Genomic DNA, 17,697 nt, shown 5'->3' on the forward strand with positions numbered 1-17,697 from the left:
TTGGACGTTCAAAGGAACCATTCGAAGAAATGAAGATTCCCGGTGTTGAGCGACTCGGAATACGGTGATTTCTTTGCGGGGAGCAAGCTCTGTGACTGAGGGGCGGAGCCGGTCTGGATGGACACTGACACGCTCGGGCACACGGGCAGAGGAGGGCTGGAGAGGCGGCGGCTTTCTTGGGCTCCTGGAGGTCGCCCGGCGTTCCCCCTCAGCCCTCTGCTGTATGCATAGTGGTCTTCGCTAGGCCACCCTGTGACTGAGGAGAGCCGAAACCACGCAGCAGCTTCCGGCGACCAAGCTGCGGGGTTACTGGAGGTTAAATCCGAACTCCCAGCCAAGCAGCCGTGTCCAGGGGGGCGGCCGCTCAGGCCCCCCGGGCGGGGGTGCAGGTGGGTGGCCAGGTCTGACCTCGCTCAGCCAAGGTTCGGGTCTGCTTTCTCCATCCAGCAAGCCCTGCCTCCAGCTTGGCTCAGCCCTGTGTTTGCCGCCAAGCGGAAATCCCTGGTCACTGACTTGGCGCAAGCACCGGGAGGAAAGATTCTTTTCCCTTGCTGTCACCCAGCTGCTCGGAGCCCAAGCAGCAACACAACGAACATGACGTCATGGTTGAAGAGTTCAGACCTGTCCTGGGGCCCGAAACAGAGGCAAAGCAGCATGTGTGATGTGAGGGCCTTCGAAACCACAAAAATCCTTTCTCCTCCTGTTCTCCCCCGCTTGAGCTGATGAGGACTTGTTCCCGGTCCTGGTATCCCCTGGCAAGCCCTCTGCAAAGGGGAAGAGCCCATGGCGGAGAGCTCACGTGTTCAGCCAGGAGACCCACCACTGGCAAGTCCTCAGCCCTCCAGGCTACCCAGCCCACCCTGCTCAGGAGCTAAAGCAGCAAGCCCAGATCCGCCTTCTGGTCTGGGTGCCGTCGCCGCCTCCTGTGTCCGCACCCGACAGGCAAGCTCAGGTTTGGGCCCAGCGGCCCCGCGCCCACTCGGCTGCCCTTAGACACAGCGGGAATCTCAGCCAGGGGGAAGCTCTCGAAATGACAGAGATCTGGTCCGTCCTCGAGGCGAGGAGACAGGTCCACAGGAGGGAGCGAACCAAGGAAGGGGCCTCACCCTTGCCAGTTCTTAGGGGTGTGGACCTGCGTGAAACCTTAGAACGTAAGAGACTCCATTCTGGGACTGACGCTTCATCGTGCTTTCAAAAACACGTACTGAACTACTGAACTAGGCAGAGGCACAGGCCTGAACACTGGCCTGCTGCCTCCACATTCTTTTTTTTTTTTTTTTTTTTAGAGAAAATAGGCAGAGAGAGAGGGGGAAGCAGGCTCTCTGCTCAGCAGGGATGCTGAGGCAAAAGCGGGGCTTGATCCCAGGGCCCCCGAGATCATGACCTGAGACAAAGGCAGTGGCTTAATCCACCGAGCCACCCAGGCCCCCCTGCCTCCACATTCTTGATAACAGTCGGACCCTGTGCAAAAGATTTTCCTAGAACCGACCGTACTCGGAAAACCAACTGTACAATGTGATTCTATCCTCCAACCATAATTTTTAGAAAACAACTTGTGTGCATTTCTTAATACTTCCAATCTGCTGATAAAAACCTCAGGCTTTTACCCTTGAAGGGACACCGCCGGTTTGCTCTCCGAAGCTGGGTCCCCTGAATTGCAATTCTAAGACCCCACACAAATGCCTTTGTTTTATTTCAGTTCACCCTCTTTTCCTTCTCAGTAGGGGCGGTTGCTGCCCTACTTTCTCTTTTCTTAAAATTCTGAAGCTTCCTCTTTGGCCCCTAACATCTTTGCCTCAGTAGTCAAAGACATTACAATGGGGCAATCGAGGACTTCTTAGGCATTCTCTTTTCAAACTTCTATTCCCCAGGCCCAGGTTCCGTGTCTGAGCGCTCGCAAGGTCTGTTCCCCCAAGCCCGCCCCACGGGAAAGGAATGGAGGATCCCCCAGCCTCCCAGGCCCCCTCCCCCAGCACCACTGCCCTGACCCCGTCACGGGGATGTGTGCGCCCCACCACCCATCACAGACTGCATCCCCAAGAAGAGAATGAGCCTCAGGCCCCTTGCACTGCTTCCCTGAAGGAATACGCTGGCCTCAAGGCCAGGTTCTCCAAACCCGCTCCCCACACGCACCCACCACCCAGACTCTCAGGAGGCAGCTCCTGCCAGGCCCCTCCCCACAGCCCAGCAAACACAAGAGACAGCCCCCCACCCCCGGGTTTCTTTCAGCTCATTTCTTTAATAAGGAGACGCAGCTCATTACAAAATAACATTTGACAAGAGATCAGACAAGAACAACAGAGTCCACATAAGGGGGGTGTGGAGAGCATTGCCAAGCAGAGGAGGTGGGGGGCGAGGGGTCGGGGCGAGGGCTACACATGTGTCCTTCTTATGAAGACAAAGGCAGGGTTCCTGGCAGGGTCGATGCATCCCAGCGGTGACCTGAGGCAGGCTAGGGTCTGCCCCTCTGGTTTTGAAGTTTTCAGATCCCTGGGATTTCAGAAGCAGCAAATCAAGTCCTTAGAGGGGGAGGAGTCAGGGCAGAACAGTCAAGCTTCTTTGAAGAGGGTCCCCCCCCCCACCCCCGAGTCCTGATGGCTGAGGAGGGTCAGGTGGAGAGACCCCCGACCCCTTGCACCCAGCTCTGCCACTCCACCAGGCCGGACCCCCTCAGCTCTTGTCGGCACTGCTGTCTGCCGTGGGTGGGGACAGCGGGAGGGTCCCAGAGAGCGCTAGTGGGAGGCTGGGCTGGTCTTCCCTCCTCCAAGATCCCAGCCCACCCGGAGACAGTCCCCAGCACCGGGATCCCTGGGACTTCTGTGTGCTCATGAGTCATGGTTTGTGAAGGGCAGAGCCCACCTCACCGCCTTCGGCCTTGTTCTCCTCAGGTTTTTGTCTCTCTTCTCCCTCATGCTTATTGGTTGCCATGCCTCAGGCCTCCTGGCATTTTCCACACAAGTCTAGTCTGCCCTCGCCGGTGCCCTTGGGGCGAGGACCTGCAGGCTGGAAGCTATGTGTCCGTCCTGGTACAACACAGTGACGTGGGACCTGCAGAGCCCCCAGCGCCCCCACCCCAATTCTCTACCACAGGATGCTCCTGGCTGGGGCTGCCCTGGAGAGCTGACGGGAGGGTCTGCAGGCCACAGGCCACCGGCTCTTGGAGGGAGCCTGCAGGAGAGAGCATGGTGGGAAGAGGCCAACCCATGGCACGCTCCAGTGTACCCCCCAGAGGCCCTCCCCCATTGCCACCCACAGCCCCTGAGCCCACAGGGTCACAGAAGCAGGGCTGGTTCTGTCAAGCCCGGATGGTGATGGGAACCTGAGCCGCTGACTAGCTGCTCCCGAAAATCCCGGTGGCTTCCTCAGTGCCCTTTGAGAATGTAGCCAACACTATGGCATCCCCGCCACGGCCCCATCCACGCACGGGGTGGAGATGGAGCTGGACTGTCAAATCCAGGTGAAGGAGCCCGCTCGGGCAGGGCCAGCGGGGACGCCTCCTGGGACTCAGCCAGAACCCCTGGACGCCATCCGTCCTACGACACGGGGCTGAGAGAGCGGGAGGGGTGACAACAGGTGAGCCCTTCACAAGTGTTCTGTGGGGAGCCAGTCAGAGGGACACGGGGGGCTCCTGGGAGGAACCACGGGCAGTCTCCTGCAGGAGGCTCCCTTTATGGCTTTTCAGTTAATTCATACAGTGGGAGGAAGGGGCATACCGCACACACACACACACACACGGGACACAGAAGCTACTGGGACAGCAGACACCAGGCTGGACACAGCACTCAGTATACTGAGGGTCAGCTCGGAGATGGGGGGATGGGCCTTCGGGGCGCCAGGGGTCCTCCCACGTCCCCGAAGGCAGGGCTGGGGCTGGTGCCAGAAACCGGCGCCCCCGGCCCGCGGCTCCCACTGGGGGATTCCTGATGGGGTGAGACAGGGTGGGGCTCGGGGACAAAGACTGGACATGACATAAAATCGAAGGGGCAGCCTCAATGAGGTGTGTCAAGTGGGATCGAGGTCAGGGGTCGGGGGTACTCTCAGCGTATGGCCATGCGGCTATTTACAGAAAGTCAGAGACATGCATGTTGAGTAAACAAGACTTGGTTCGTAGGTTTATAGGTCACTATCTTCTTGTCTATCTAACTAAATGCACATGGAGAGGGTCATGAGGCTCAAATGGCTTCAGAAGGTTCTTGTTTTGTTGTCACTTAAAAAATAAAGTATATTCGTGTGTCTTCAAGTCACAGTGTCCCCTTCTCAATGTTGCAGCTCGAAAAGCAGGTTAAGTAAGATCCTCAGTGACCAGTCGTCTCTGGCCCCCCGGGACTGAGGGGAGAGGGGGGAAGTGGTCATAGAATGGGGTGTCCGATAAAACAGGATGGCCAGTTAAATTTGAATCTCAGATAAACAACAAATCCCTCTTTGTATCGTATGCTCCAATTTTTGCCCAAGACATACTCAGGCTTTAAAATTATGCATTGTTTATCCCAAATGCAAATCGAACTGGGTATCTTGTATTTTTTATTTGCCAAATCTGAGAACCATGTCGTGGGGCTCTGGGCCACCAAGGTCAGGCCTTGGGACTCTTCCCTGCCTGCCACCAGCCAGGGCTCTGAGAAATGACCCCCCACCGAGCCTCAGGTGGGAAGGGGGTGGAGGGTGAGGACAGAGTAGAGGGTAGGAGGGCAGGTCCCGGCTCAGTCTCTTCCTACCTAGGCGTGGAGGAACAAAGGCCAGCCTCTCTCCGTATATAGTTGGGTGAGACCAAGAATTAGCATACATTAGCATCCATGGAATCTCTCACTCCCAGCCCCAGGGGGGGTTTCTCCTCTCGGGGAGCTGGTTTTACCCACAGGAGGACCGCTGCAACCTCTCTTTTCTCTCTCACTGGAGCCCTGGGCCAGCAACATCAGCCCAAACTGATTCTGCAGAAACCTAGCCAAAGATGGTTTCCTGGGAAGAAAAAAAAAAATCAGGATCTGAGGCTGTGCTCTAATCGCGGCCGGCCCACCCTCCAGCTGAGGGATCCCTGCAAGGGCACTTCTCCCTGTCTGGGGCTGCCTGAGCATCCTCTACCTTACTTCCCCCCAGACCTCAGCTTCCACTTTCCGAAGTCCAAAAATCTGGCCACAGCTCTGGTAGAGTTAGCTTCCCCTCTGGAATGACTTCCAGAAAGGAGAGGACCAAGTTCTCTGGTCTCCCCCAGTTCTGGGTGGGACTGGGTTTGGGTCTTTATGATCTCAGCCCTTTGGAAGAAAATCACTCCTATGCTAGGTCCCTGTCTGCAATAGACTTTGGGCGTGAAAACGCACAGCCGCAAGAGACCTCCAGAACCCCTCACTACTAGCCAGACCCTAACTCTGTCCTACTTAGGGCTTGCATGCCAGCATCCTAACATCCCCAGAAATAAACCTGCTTGGCAGTGAGGGTTCAGAACAATGCTCCGTGCTTCGGGTAACATCCTCACTCAGGTGTGGAAAACTTACAAGCCTAAGTATGTTTACCAGCCTAGTTCATAGACCTGGATAGAGGCCCTCACTAGGATGGCTCCTCTTGGCCAAGAGCCCATCCAAGGACCGGCAGGAACCTAGGCGGGTGGGAGGGGGGAACTGTTGCCTGAGAGACACTCAGGTCTCTCCCTGGGTCACACTGGTGCCAACACCCAGTCTCTCGGCAACATGTCCCCACCCCTCAAGCCTGCTCACTAGAGGGGGGTCCAGAGTAACAAAATCCAGCCCCTGTCTTCTTTCTGGAACATCACCCAAACCCACCATTTCCTCTCCTCCCCATCAGGAGAGTGGCAAATCTCGGGCTCTGGAAGGGCTAAATGAGGTTCATGGGCACAGAAGAATCTCAGGGGGTAGAAAGTACATCAGGAGAAGCCAAAGAATGGAGGTAAGGAAGATGAGATCGACAGGGAGGTCCTATGAACAAGGATTGTGGGATAGAGCGGGGAGAGAGACCTGAGAAAGCACCAAAATCCCACAGCTCTGGGGATGGGAGAAGAGTCCAGTGACTTCGGATGTCCATACCAGGACATCCTACGCTGCCCTCAGCCAGATTCTGAAGGCACCCTATTTTCCTACAACTCTCTACTATGACCACAACTCTGGTCCCAAGGTCCAAAGTTCACAGTCCTTGTCAGAGTCCTACCTTCTCATCATTGAGTACACACCCACACTCACACAGGGTCCAGTAAAATACAATCTCCCATGTACCAAGGGCCACTAGCAAGGAGAAGGGTCTCTGAGAGATGAACAAGGCTGAGCCCTGCTTCCCAGTCTGTTTCTGGTGGAAGTGTTCCCTCGTCCCCAACTCTAAACAAAAAAAGTTGGCACAACAGAAACAAAAAACCTTTCTTTTAAGAAAATAAAAAGACACTCTGCACCTTCTTCATGTGGATCCTCATAGCCTGATTTTCTCTAACACTGTCCATCTGTCTCAGGTACCTAGAGGAAGCTGAGGTGGCCCAGATGGGGCATGACAGGAAGTGCTGCCATTTTTGCCAGGAAAGAGGGAGATCCCCAAGGTTCTGAGGAAGCTGTGAGTATTCTGTGGCGAAGAGATGACAAGGGCCTCAGGGCTTCATGGTTGGAAGAGAGAGGCTGAAGGCTGAAGGAAGGGAGGCAAGAATGGGAGAAAAGGGCGGAAGGAAGTGGCGCTAACCTCAGGCCGTGTGGGGCCTAACTCCTTGCCCAGGCTGAGTGTTTGGAAGGAGGCTCAGTGCAAACTTGACTAACACATATATGGCTTTTTATCAGTGTTGGGGACAAAAGGTGAAGAAGGAATGGGACACAATGGAGCGTGGGGTAGAAACCCCCACAGCTGTCCTCCACCTCCCATTTGGAATGGATATCCTGCTTCTTGGCTTTCATAGAGAGAAGCCTCCCTAAGAAACGGTAGGATGGGGCTCCCCACAGGTCTCCCTGGGCCACGCCAGCTACCCATAAGCTGTCTGGCGTGGAAGGCAGAGGAGTGGGTGCTGGGGGGGACTCTCAGCACCCCCACCCGTCTCATCCGGGAAATCTCGGCCTTCTGTCCACCATCGTCCCCCTTCTTACCTGGACCTCAGGGGAACTAAGAATACTTAAACCTTCCTTTTAAGAGTTCTCTGGCTCTGTACAGATAACAGTCTTCAGATAGCATTGCTCCACTTAGATTAAAAGAGAAAACAGAAGCAAAGGCATGATGGGGAATCAATGCAAATCAACCGCATAGCTTATATTCTGGAAAGGGAGAAAGCATCTGTGTTTCCCACTGGAAGGGACTGAAGAAGATCCAGGAGTTTCATTTGGTCTTTCTAGGTAATGGGTCTTTGTTTCTTCATAGTTTGATGTTAACTGTCAACAACAGTGAGATCCCAGGAGTGATGGTCCCTTGTTAGAGCCTGACCGATCTAGTAATAGTTCATGTCCATGAATGTCCCAGAAACCATACTTGTGGGGAAACCATGCCTGACGGGAGGAAGTCTATGATGGCATCAGGGGTTTGGTCCTAGTTCTGGACAAATCCAGTCTCCACATCTTGCCTCCCACACCCACCCACAAGGAGTATGGGAGTTTCTGGCATCTGGCCAGGATTCTGAGCCCTCTCCACGAGTTGACAGATCTTCCACTTAGACAGTGGAGGTCTCTTCATTTCAGAGTCCCTGAAGAGCCTTCTCTTCCCACACAACTTCACTGTCCATGGCTCATTCCAGGAATGCAGAGAGATACTCAAACACACACACACATACACGCACACACACACACACACACACCTTAGGCCACTGTGTTGCCTTTCCTGTCAGGAAACGGGATGTGCTGCCATTTTGTTGGTCCAGAACTCTCGAAAAACAGGAAGTGCTGAGACTTTCTGCCAGAAGAGGGCCTCACTCAGGGTGAGGCTTCAGAGAAGCTTTGAAGGAGTGAGAGGGAAACGTGACAGGGCATGCAGCAAGGACAGCTCCTGGGACGATGAAAAGAGCCAGGCTTCTCTTTCACCTGTTAGGGGACTCTCCTCACATAGCCTTCAGAGGGAAGTTGGTCTTTAAAAAGAGATGAAGGAAGGAAAAACAAGGACACAACCACAAACAAATGAGAAAGAAAACCTCTAAGGTCGCATAACTGAGGTATTGATAGCTCTGGATCTTGTCAGTGTCTGTCACGGCGCAGGCTCCCGGCCACTGCTGCCTACTTGTTCTTCCCCAGAAGCGCGTCCACCTCCTCCTCAGGCTTGAGTGAGTGCCACTGGGCGATGGGCCTCCGGGGGTTGGCCAGCATGTCGGACCAGTGCCGCAGCTCCGTGCCCGTGGCGTTGCTGCCCACGAAGATCTTGCCAATGGCTTCGTTCTTGCCCAGCTTGTCATAGTCCAGCACGGTGACCACCACCTGGACTTTCTGTGAGGAAGCAAAGGAGGGGAGGAGTTGGCAGGTGAAAACGAGCGATCACGTGACCGAACTTCTCCTCTTCCCTCCTCTAGTCCAAATGCTTGGCAAGGAGAGCACCTTGCTTCCCTTTCTGGCTCCAGAAAGGCTGGACTTACACACAGGCAGGGGCTGCACCTTCTGGAAACAGCCTTTGTTTCTACCAATAGCTACTTACTGAGCACGTGCCATGCTCCGGCCACTGCTGAGGGCCAGGGGGTGGAGGGGGGTGAGGAAAAGGGAAAAGGCAACATCACCTCTAACGAAAGCAGCAGACACGTACTCAGAAACATACAACTCAAAGTGATAAAGTTTACGCTAGAGAGGTAAGTAGAAGGTACTATGGGAACTCGGACAAGGTGACCGTCCTCCTCGGGTCAGTCAGGAAAGGCTTCACAGAGGTGACACAGATTCACTGGAGGGGGACTGGGCCTGGCTGGGGGGCCGCGGCAGGGTTGGGGGGGGTGGGATCGTGAATGCCTGAACCAAGGTGGGGGCAGTGGGAACGGAAGCAGAGGCCAGACTGGAGGCGTTGAGGGGAGAGAATCAAGAGGACTTGGTGGTCAGTCGGACTGACTGAGGGGACAATCAGTGCCTTCCTCTGGCCTGGCCACCCCTGCCCCCAGCCCTTCCACCCCTCCCCCATCTCAGGCTCATCCTTTAGGACCAAACTTGCTCTGGGGAGCCTCAGCTGAGCTGTTCACCGTGCTCTGCGGTCACACACACTGAAGCCCCATCTCCCTGGATCTCAGTGGCCTGTTCCTGCAGTCCCTCCCGACTGTGAGGTCCTCGACAGTGAGGACTGTGTCTTCTACACCTGTGTTTCTCCGGCATCTCACGAGTTCCTGGCACTTAGGGAATGCTCAGCGAAGTATGTTGGATAAATGAGGAAGGAAAGAAAAAGGACAGAGGGTCTGAGATGATGCCCAGGTCTCTCACTTAGCGAGCTTGCTGGTAGGAGGCAGGAAGGAGAGAGCAGAGAAGGGAAGGATGGAGGAAAAGAGGGGAGAGGAAGGGGGCAGTGGGGGGAGCTGGGAGCAGACCTAGGGAGCAGCAGAAGTGGGGGAAGGATGACCAAGGCGGGAAGCGGCCGGGCCAGGTGGAGGCTGCCGCCCACCTCCTCGGCAGCTCAACCTCACCGGCCCATCGCACACTTGGGTGCCCCCCGGTTCTAAAGGAATGACTGGTAGAATTGTTTTGAGTTGTTCGTGTTCATCTCTGAAACACTCTGGAAGGAGGCCTGGGAAGGAGACCCCAGGACAGCACCGTGAGAGCCAGAGCCCTCCCCGCCGATCGAGGCGGCTCCAGGGCTGCGGGGGAGCTCCCTCACGCCCCTCGAGGTCACACCTGCCGCCCCCACCCGCCTGGGCCCCCGCGCCCGGAAACGCGAGCACCTGAATCTGCTCAAAGGGGATCTCAAAGCTGAAGGACTCGTTGAAGTAGGGGTTCAGCGTCTTCTTCTTCACCGTTGTCTTCTTCTTCTTGAGCCTCTTGCCGTTCTGCATCAGGTGGATCTTCACGTAGGGATCTGCGCAGGGAGAACCACGGCCCCGGAGAGGCCCCCTCAGTCCCCCACCCTCCCACCAAATGCCCTTGCCCAGAGCATCCCCAGGCCAGGGCCAGGCGCCCAGCAAGCCCGGAGGCACAGGTGGCTGAGTCCCAAGGAAGCAGAGTGAGTGTCTAGTTCAGGGATGACAAGAAGGCTGAACTGGGAGGACCAGCGCGGGCTGACTGGTTGTGGCTGCCTGGAGCACTGGATGTGGGCCATTCCTGAGACTAAGGCTTCTTCCGGAAGGAGTAAAGTGGTCATGTGCTGCTCTCTGTCCTGGGCAGGGGACGGAGGCATGCCACAGGCACCACACACATCGCCATCCCCTATTCAGTCCAACTCTCCAGACCTTGCAGATGAGAAACTGAGGCCCACAGAAGGGAAATGGCATGTCCCCGGTCTCACGGCTGGTCGGTTATAGAGTGGGGGACCAGCCGCCAAGCCTGATTCCCTGCAAGGCATGGCATGCTCCCCTGTCCCAGCAGACCCTATGCCATAGGCCAGCTCCACTCCGAGTGCTCCCCACCCCGCAGTCCCCTTCCAAGGTAGAGCCGGCAGGGCCTCCCTGGAGAAGCGTCCCAGATGGTTGGTGATAGGACAGAGACGCAAGCTATGGCCTGCAACCCGTCCGCTTCCTACACCTCCCTGGGAGAAGCCATTAACTCATCTGGGAGATAAGACTCCGATCATTTCCTCCACAGCCCATACTGCCTGGCAGCTCAGAGTGGGGGCAGGGAAAGCCAGGTGTCTCCTGTTCCATGGTCCAGCCTCTGGGTCCAGGGACAGGAAAGAGTTCCTGGAACCAGTGCAGCAACAGAGGGCTCTGGGTCGTGACCGGCTCGCTGCTGCCACCCAATGGCAGCCAGAAGCCCTGCATGTACCTGAAAGGCCGCCCACGTCCATCTTCTTCAGGTTCTTGGCCTCCAAGATGCAGACAGTGAGTTTCCCGGCTGTGGGCACATAGCGCAGGGAGGTGCAGATGTCGCCCAGCTTCTCTGGCTGTCCAGGGCAAGAACGGGACTCAGGGTCATCTCAACCATCCCGCCATTCCCCCCCCCTTTTGCTGAGACTGGCGAGATAGTGGTCCTCCCCAACTCTCTCAGTCCCCAGTCCCCATCCCCATATCTGTGATCTTTGAGGTCTCCCGGCCTCCTGCTCCAGTTCAACGAAGCCCCTGAGAGTGGCGCTGCAGGAGCCATGGCCTCCAGAGTGAGAGGAGCAGAGCACAGGCTGCGGGTGATCATAGACTCGGGGTACAGGGTGTGGCCCGGCTCCTACCCCAGGCCTAGGGGAGGTGGGAAAGAGTGGGTGTGGTACACTGGAAAGGGTTTATTTCCAAGGACACTGGGAAACTGTCTCGGAAGTCTTCCTCCCTGATTCCTCTGCCTTTGAGGCCACTCAGGGTCAACCATTCTGCCTGAAGAGGGATCTGCAGTCTTCCAAGCACTTTGCATCTCTTTTCTTGGGTGACTGTCCCCAGAATGCTTTCACATAGATAAGTGGGGGGTTCCTTGTGACCAGTGAAAGTTCCACAAAGTCCACAACAATTTAGCACTGGGGACAGGGGGAGAGCCCAGCGCTGGTGGGTACTAAGAGCTCTGCCAACACCAGGCCAGAGTCGAGCTGCTCAGAAATGGGGTGCTCAGAGACGAGGCGCTCAGAGACGGGGCCACTCGGGCCAATTCTGACCTCTTCACTCTCAGCTCAGGTTTGCTGGGCCTGCCTTCACCCAGCGTGAGCCCCAAGGGAAGGAAGGGTGTCGTAAGTGTCTCTTCTCACCTACCCCCCATTACCAGTACTGCACTGGTCACAGAACAGGGGCTTGGCCTAGACAAAGGATGGATGCTTGGAAGGAGCGGTGGCTAAAATGGAATGTTCGGCACAGTATATGGCACACAGGTGTTTAATAAATGTTGGGTAAGTGACTGAGTGCCGTAGCAGTTGCTGGGAGGGCAAGCCCCCATGCTGAGAAACCTTTATAATAAACGTGGGCTTTCCCTGTGGGTAAACTGAGGCACAAAGTCAGGAACCCCCTGGCCCTAATGATAGCAGAACCTTAGGAGTAAAATAACAATGGTGTTCTCCTTTACTTGAGCACCTACTAGATGCCAGATGTCTACTGGGTGCCAGGGGCATTACAGAAATAGGTAATTCTTACCTGTAAAGACAGACTACAGGAGAGAAGCCAGGTCTAAAGAGATTAAGTGACGTACCCAGGGTCACACAGCTCTGGCTGCAGAGCTGGGATCCTAACCCAGCCCACCCACCCTAAGGCCGCCCTCTCCCTGTCGTGCCAGTAGGTGGCAACCCAGGTGGGCAGCCACATTCATCTTCCATCCGGCCTCTCCTCTCACCTCCTCCTTCTCCCCGCCCTGCAGGTCTCTCCACTCCTCGATGGGCTGGCCAAGGTCCACGGTGTTCATAGGCACCTTTACCTCTCCGATGATGTCGTGTTTAGAGAAGCGGTCAAAGTCGTAGATAGCCATCACCAGGGTTTTGCCTCCTAGCTCCTGGTATGGCACCTGGAGGGCACAAGCAGGATCAGAGAGGGGTCAAAGCAACTCACACACCTCCAGGGGCTGCTGTGGGCGGGACCCTGGGTCTGAGCTCTACTCCCCCTAACCCACGGGACTCCCGGCAAGTTTGCAGAGACAGAGAGACGACTTCGGGGTCTAGGGGAGACGAGTGTGTGTGGGAAGGTGGGATATCACCGTCCTACAGGAGCCTGAGTAGTGACCTCACCCATAAGCCCACAGTCCAACCTGCCACTGCTCCAGCCTGAGCTCATTCCAGGGCCTTAGCCGCAGCCAAGGATGAAAGAAAGGACTGAAATGGAATTGGGATCAGGGAGGGAACTTTCTGGCCGCATCACCTTGAAGGTGAAAGTTTCATTGAAGGCAGGGTTCAGGGTCTTCCGATGGACTTTGGTCTCATATTTCTTCTTCTTGTCTGGAAGAAGGAAGACTTTGACATAAGGGTCTGAGGTGCCTCCCATGTCCAGGGCGGGCAATTCGGCAGCCTGCAGAACGCCGACGGTGAGCTGTGGAGAGAATGAGAGGGGCCCTGCGTCTCGGGACTGCTCCAACACCAGACGTTGTCCCGGACCCAGCACGCACCAACCCTTCTTCAGTGCTGGGCGGCTGTGGAGGCGGGAACGGGGTGGTGCTAGAGAGGAAGACCGGTCTCCCACCCCAAGAACTTGGCATGACATCGGTGGATGCCGGAGCTGAGAGGTTAACTGATTTACCCAAGGTTGGTAGGCCAAGTTCACGGCAGAGCCCATCCGAGCCAGGGAACCTTCTCCAGAGCACAGTGGTGGCCAAGGCAGTCTTGGGGTACATGCCTGTGATTTCCAGCCCACCCCACTCCATGAAAAGGAGCAATGCCTATGGGCCGAGGCGGGAGTGAGGTGTGTGGGAGTGTGGAGCTGTTTCTATCCCCTTCCCACCCACATCCCAGCCCTCTGCTCCAGCCCCCACTTTACCCTCCAGCCAGGTCCTCATACCTGGTTGGCCTGGAAATCATAATCCAGGGAAAACTGCAGTTTGCCCAGATTCTCTGGCTCTTTCTCTTCCTCTCCTTCACCCTCTCCCTCAGTCAGGCCAGTCTCTGCGTCGTCATCATCCTGTGGGGGCTGGGCAAGAGGATGGGCGAGTTAAGAGGAGAGAGAACAGAGCCTGGCCAGTGCAGGGCCAGCGGGAAGCCAGCCCCTCCATGCAGACCCTGACTTGGAGCTGGGTGTGGAACAAGGAGTGGGAATGCGGCACTGCCCTGGGGGACTTGCTTCTGCACAACCCCTCAAAGCCCCCAGGCAGCCCATCAGGACCCCAGCCTGTGTCTGGAAGACATGGCTCTGGTTTGGGTGTGCCCCTCTCCCTGCAAGACACAGTCCTGTGAGCCCAGGCACCATGCCAATGCTCTAGGGCTTCTTGAGGTGGGGGTAGGGTGGGGGGGTGCTTCCCTTGTTAGCCTCTCCTCAGTGCTTCCCCAGCTCAGCCCCCCCCCTCCCAGGGCAAGACTTACCAGGAGCACAGTCCGGGCATTCAGGAGTATGGAAAGTCCACAGAGGTGAGAAGGGAAGGAAAAAAGGATGTAAGAGAAAATCCTACAGCTCAGACCAGCCCCTGAAGTCACAAGCACCTGGTGAGAGCAGACTGGGTGGGCTACATCCAGATCATTCTTGGAGTCTTGCCTACCCCCCTCGACTGTAAACTGCAGGCTTACTTTGGGCAAGCGCCGTGCGCACGCACACACACACACACACACACACACACGCATACAGGCAGGAGTATACGAGCACACACAAGCCCTCAAAGGCTTAAATCTCTGGCTGACTTCTTGAGATCAAGACCTTCCTTCCACCCTCCATATTGATTCCTTGAGCAAGAGACTTCCCCTCATCACTCCCAGAACAAATGAGCAAAAGTGAAGCACACAGGGGCCTTTGTAAACTCAAAAGGAGAAACAAGAGTTTATCAAAGGACCTTTCCGGGCCAATGAACATTTAAAAAATAGGGGTAAATAAGCCAAATTATTATGTGAGAGATGGATTCCACTTGGCCCTGTCTTGGTGCCTCGTGACCATTCTTTTACCTCCTTCGGTCCCCCACCTATCCCTAGCAGAGGCCTCCAGCAAGACTTTGTCCTCTAGTCTCTTCGGGCAGGAAAACACAGGGTCACTCCAATGGTGGTTTCTTGGCAGGCTGGGGTTTCTCTTTCCAACATTTTGTCCCATAGCCTCGTTGGGCGCCCATATATTGTTCTCATCCTCTGTGTTTTCAAGGATGAGTCGGGCTAACATGTGGGAAGGGGGCTTCCCACTAGCTGATGGGTAGACAACAGTTCACTTGAGATGTAGCCAACAGGCACAAAGGTGGGGGGCATGTGGAGTTCTAAGAAGGGGAGCTGTTTGGGCTATAGAGCCCAGAAGCCTTCGCGTCACCTTCTAGAACCTGGAATGGCCGGCCTGGGCCCCTTTCCGGTCCTCCCGCCCCTGCCTTGTCCTACCTGACCCCCTTTCATGTCCTTCATGTTCATGGCGTTCTTCATGCCTTTGCCTTTCTCCTTCTTGTTCTTCTTCTTCTTACAGCAGCACTTCTTGCAGATACAGAAGCAGCAGGTGAGAAGCAAGAGGCCCGCGACCACGGCAATGGCGATCAGTGCCCAGGGTGGTACTGTCCGCACAGAGAAGACCCCAAAGTCAGCAGCGCTCTGCCATACAGCCCCAGATCCCAGAGCACTGGCTAGAAGGGGTGGAGACTAAGAACTCCAATGCCCACACTCCACCTTTGTGAACCACACACTCACGAGTGATTGACATAGAAGTTGCATATCCTTTTTGCGTGTCTTTTCATTAATACCCTCCTCTCTCCTTAGCCTACTACCCTTGTGGTATAGGTCCCTGAGAGACAGCAGCCAGGTGTATATGAGGAAGAACATCAACTCTGGTTGTGGAGCTGTCTTCCCACTGGCTCTGTTGAGTTTTGACTCCTTTGATCTATGGAAAACTGGCTTATAGTGGAGAGAATGGGATGGTCCTTACTGGACCAAGTATAGAAAGAGCCCCTCCAACCCACTGCCAATGCCCAGTCTTGAGACGGCTGACCCAGAGCCAGCAGGCCAAGCTCCTTTAGGACCTAGAAGGTTCAACTTGGCAGAACTCGTGGGCCCTGGGCTGCTCTCCGTGGTCCTGAAGCGCCATCTCCCACGGGTGGGGCTGCTCCCCTTCAGCTCTGGTGATCCTATATAGCCTTTGCCAAGAATTCAGAAAGCAATGGGAGAGGAGGGGAGGTATTTTCTGTCTTTCACACTAACGTAGTTTCAGAATATGACTGGAAAACCTCAATTATAACTTCTGTTTTGTGATTTTTCATCTTCCTTTGGTTTCAAATTTTGATAATTTTCTAAACGTTAAGACTGGGGCATATAAAACCCTTTTTCCCTTTATTAGTGCCAGACCACACTCTCCCCCACTCCTGAAGGAACTCCCCAAATAACCCATCCTGAAATCCAAACATGCAGCCAATCTCATCCCACTGGCACTCCCCACTCTTCCCCACCCTGCCCTGCCCATAAGGCCTTTCACTAACCCTAGCCTCACCCCACCCTCTCAGCCCCCTGGGACACTCACAGGGGATCTTCTGGATCTCATTGAAGAATTTGTCCTTTATCGTGGCAAACATGTCCTCCTTACTCTCCCCAGCGCCCCCGCTCTCGGTAGAGTTGTCTAAGAGCCCAGTTGATATTGTAGCGGTGGTAGTGGCAGGAGCCACAATGGGCTCCTGGTTCCTCTTGAAGATGTTCCTCATGGTGGCAGAGGAGATTACTGCAGACGAGAGGGGAACAGGAGCAGATGAATGTCCCAGGGGTCATTTCTGAGTACAGAAAGCTCTACCCAAAGGACTGGAAAAATTCTTTCAAAAGTGAGACTATTTGGGCGCCTGGGTGGCTCAGTGGGTTAGGCCGCTGCCTTCGGCTCAGGTCATGATCTCAGGGTCCTGGGATCGAGTCCCCTCAAGTCCCGAGAGCCAGGGATCGGGCTCTCTGCTCAGCAGGAAGCCTGCTTCCCTCTCTCTCTCTCTGCCTGCCTCTCTGTCTACTTGTGATCTCTGTCTGTCAAATAAACAAAATCTTTTAAAAAAAAAAAGTGAGACCATTCAAATAATTCCTTATAATTCAAAGATATTTCCTATAATATTAATAACTATGGTAAAACAACAATAATAATTGTCATCATAAAGTTACGATGTATATGAGTCAGGCATGGTGCAAAGTAGTTCCATGCATGACCTCAACTAATCCAAACAATTGCCTAATTTTTTTTTAAATAATTTTTGCTCTATTTATTTATTTGAGAAACAGAGAGGGAAAGAGAACACAAGCCAGGGGGAGGAGCAGAGAGAGAAGCAGTCCCCCAGCTGAGAGGGAGCCCTATATGGGACTCAATCCTGGAACTCCAGGACCATGACCTGAGCCAAAGGCAGCCACTTAACCGACTGAGCCACCCAGGTGCCCCAATTCTTTTAAAGATTTTTATTTTATTTATTTATTTGAGAGAGAGAGAGAAAGAAAGAACACAAACCGGGGGAGGAGTGGGCAGGGACAGGAGCCAAGGCAGGAGCAGACTCCCCACTGAGCAGGGAGTCCGATGTGGAACTCAATCCCAGGACTCCAGGATCATGACCCAATAGCCTAATGTTTGATTATTATTCCCATTTAACTGATGTGAAAATGGAGGTTCGGAGAGCTCAGCCAGTTTTCCCAAGGTCACTTAGCTGGTAAGTTCTGAGACTGATGTATGAACCGGATGGCCTGACTCCAAAGCCTGTAAACCTTATCTCTTTCGTATATCTCATTTAAACCCAAACACACAACTCTAGGAAGGAGGCAAGGTTATGCTATGGAAGACTTCTTCTTGAGCCTGTCTTCTCCTTAACTTCTTCCATGACCTCGTTCTGCCTAGATTCCTGCTCGTTCCTCTCAAATTCCTGCTGTCACCATCCCTGCCCTCAGTCTACATCAAAATCTCTAGAAAACAGAGGGCAAGAGACTGAAAGAGAAGCTTCCCAAAATTTTATCACCCAGAGATAACTCAGGTTTACATTTTGCAGCATTTTGTAAGTTTTTCTGGGTGTGTTTGACTTGTTGAGACCATACTATGTGTAATTCCGCATTTTGCTTTTTAAATTTTTTAAATTTTTATTTTTTTCATGACCCTGACTTTTTAAAAGATTTTTATTTATT

General features: G+C 54.5%; 1 protein-coding gene across 2 annotated transcripts in view; it reads right to left on the reverse strand.

Annotated features, from left to right (window-relative positions):
• Positions 1–2,221: 2,221 nt before the first annotated feature.
• Positions 2,222–17,697, reverse strand: part of SYT2 (synaptotagmin 2) — a 108,285-nt gene continuing 92,809 nt past the window's right edge. For both annotated transcript variants that reach the window (XM_004756315.3, XM_004756314.3), the window contains exons 2-9: positions 16,085–16,279; positions 14,962–15,128; positions 13,460–13,579; positions 12,827–12,994; positions 12,309–12,476; positions 10,836–10,953; positions 9,800–9,933; positions 2,222–8,378 (exon numbers count right to left, since the gene is read on the reverse strand). In XM_004756315.3, the coding sequence (XP_004756372.1) occupies positions 8,172–8,378; positions 9,800–9,933; positions 10,836–10,953; positions 12,309–12,476; positions 12,827–12,994; positions 13,460–13,579; positions 14,962–15,128; positions 16,085–16,262 (1,260 nt within the window). In that variant the 5' untranslated portion in view covers positions 16,263–16,279 and the 3' untranslated portion in view covers positions 2,222–8,171. The remainder of the gene's footprint in view (positions 8,379–9,799; positions 9,934–10,835; positions 10,954–12,308; positions 12,477–12,826; positions 12,995–13,459; positions 13,580–14,961; positions 15,129–16,084; positions 16,280–17,697) is intronic.

Source organism: Mustela putorius, unplaced genomic scaffold, assembly GCF_011764305.1.
Source record: "Mustela putorius furo isolate JIRA1106 unplaced genomic scaffold, ASM1176430v1.1 tig00000508_pilon_pilon_pilon, whole genome shotgun sequence".
NCBI classification, from domain to species: domain Eukaryota; kingdom Metazoa; phylum Chordata; class Mammalia; order Carnivora; family Mustelidae; genus Mustela; species Mustela putorius.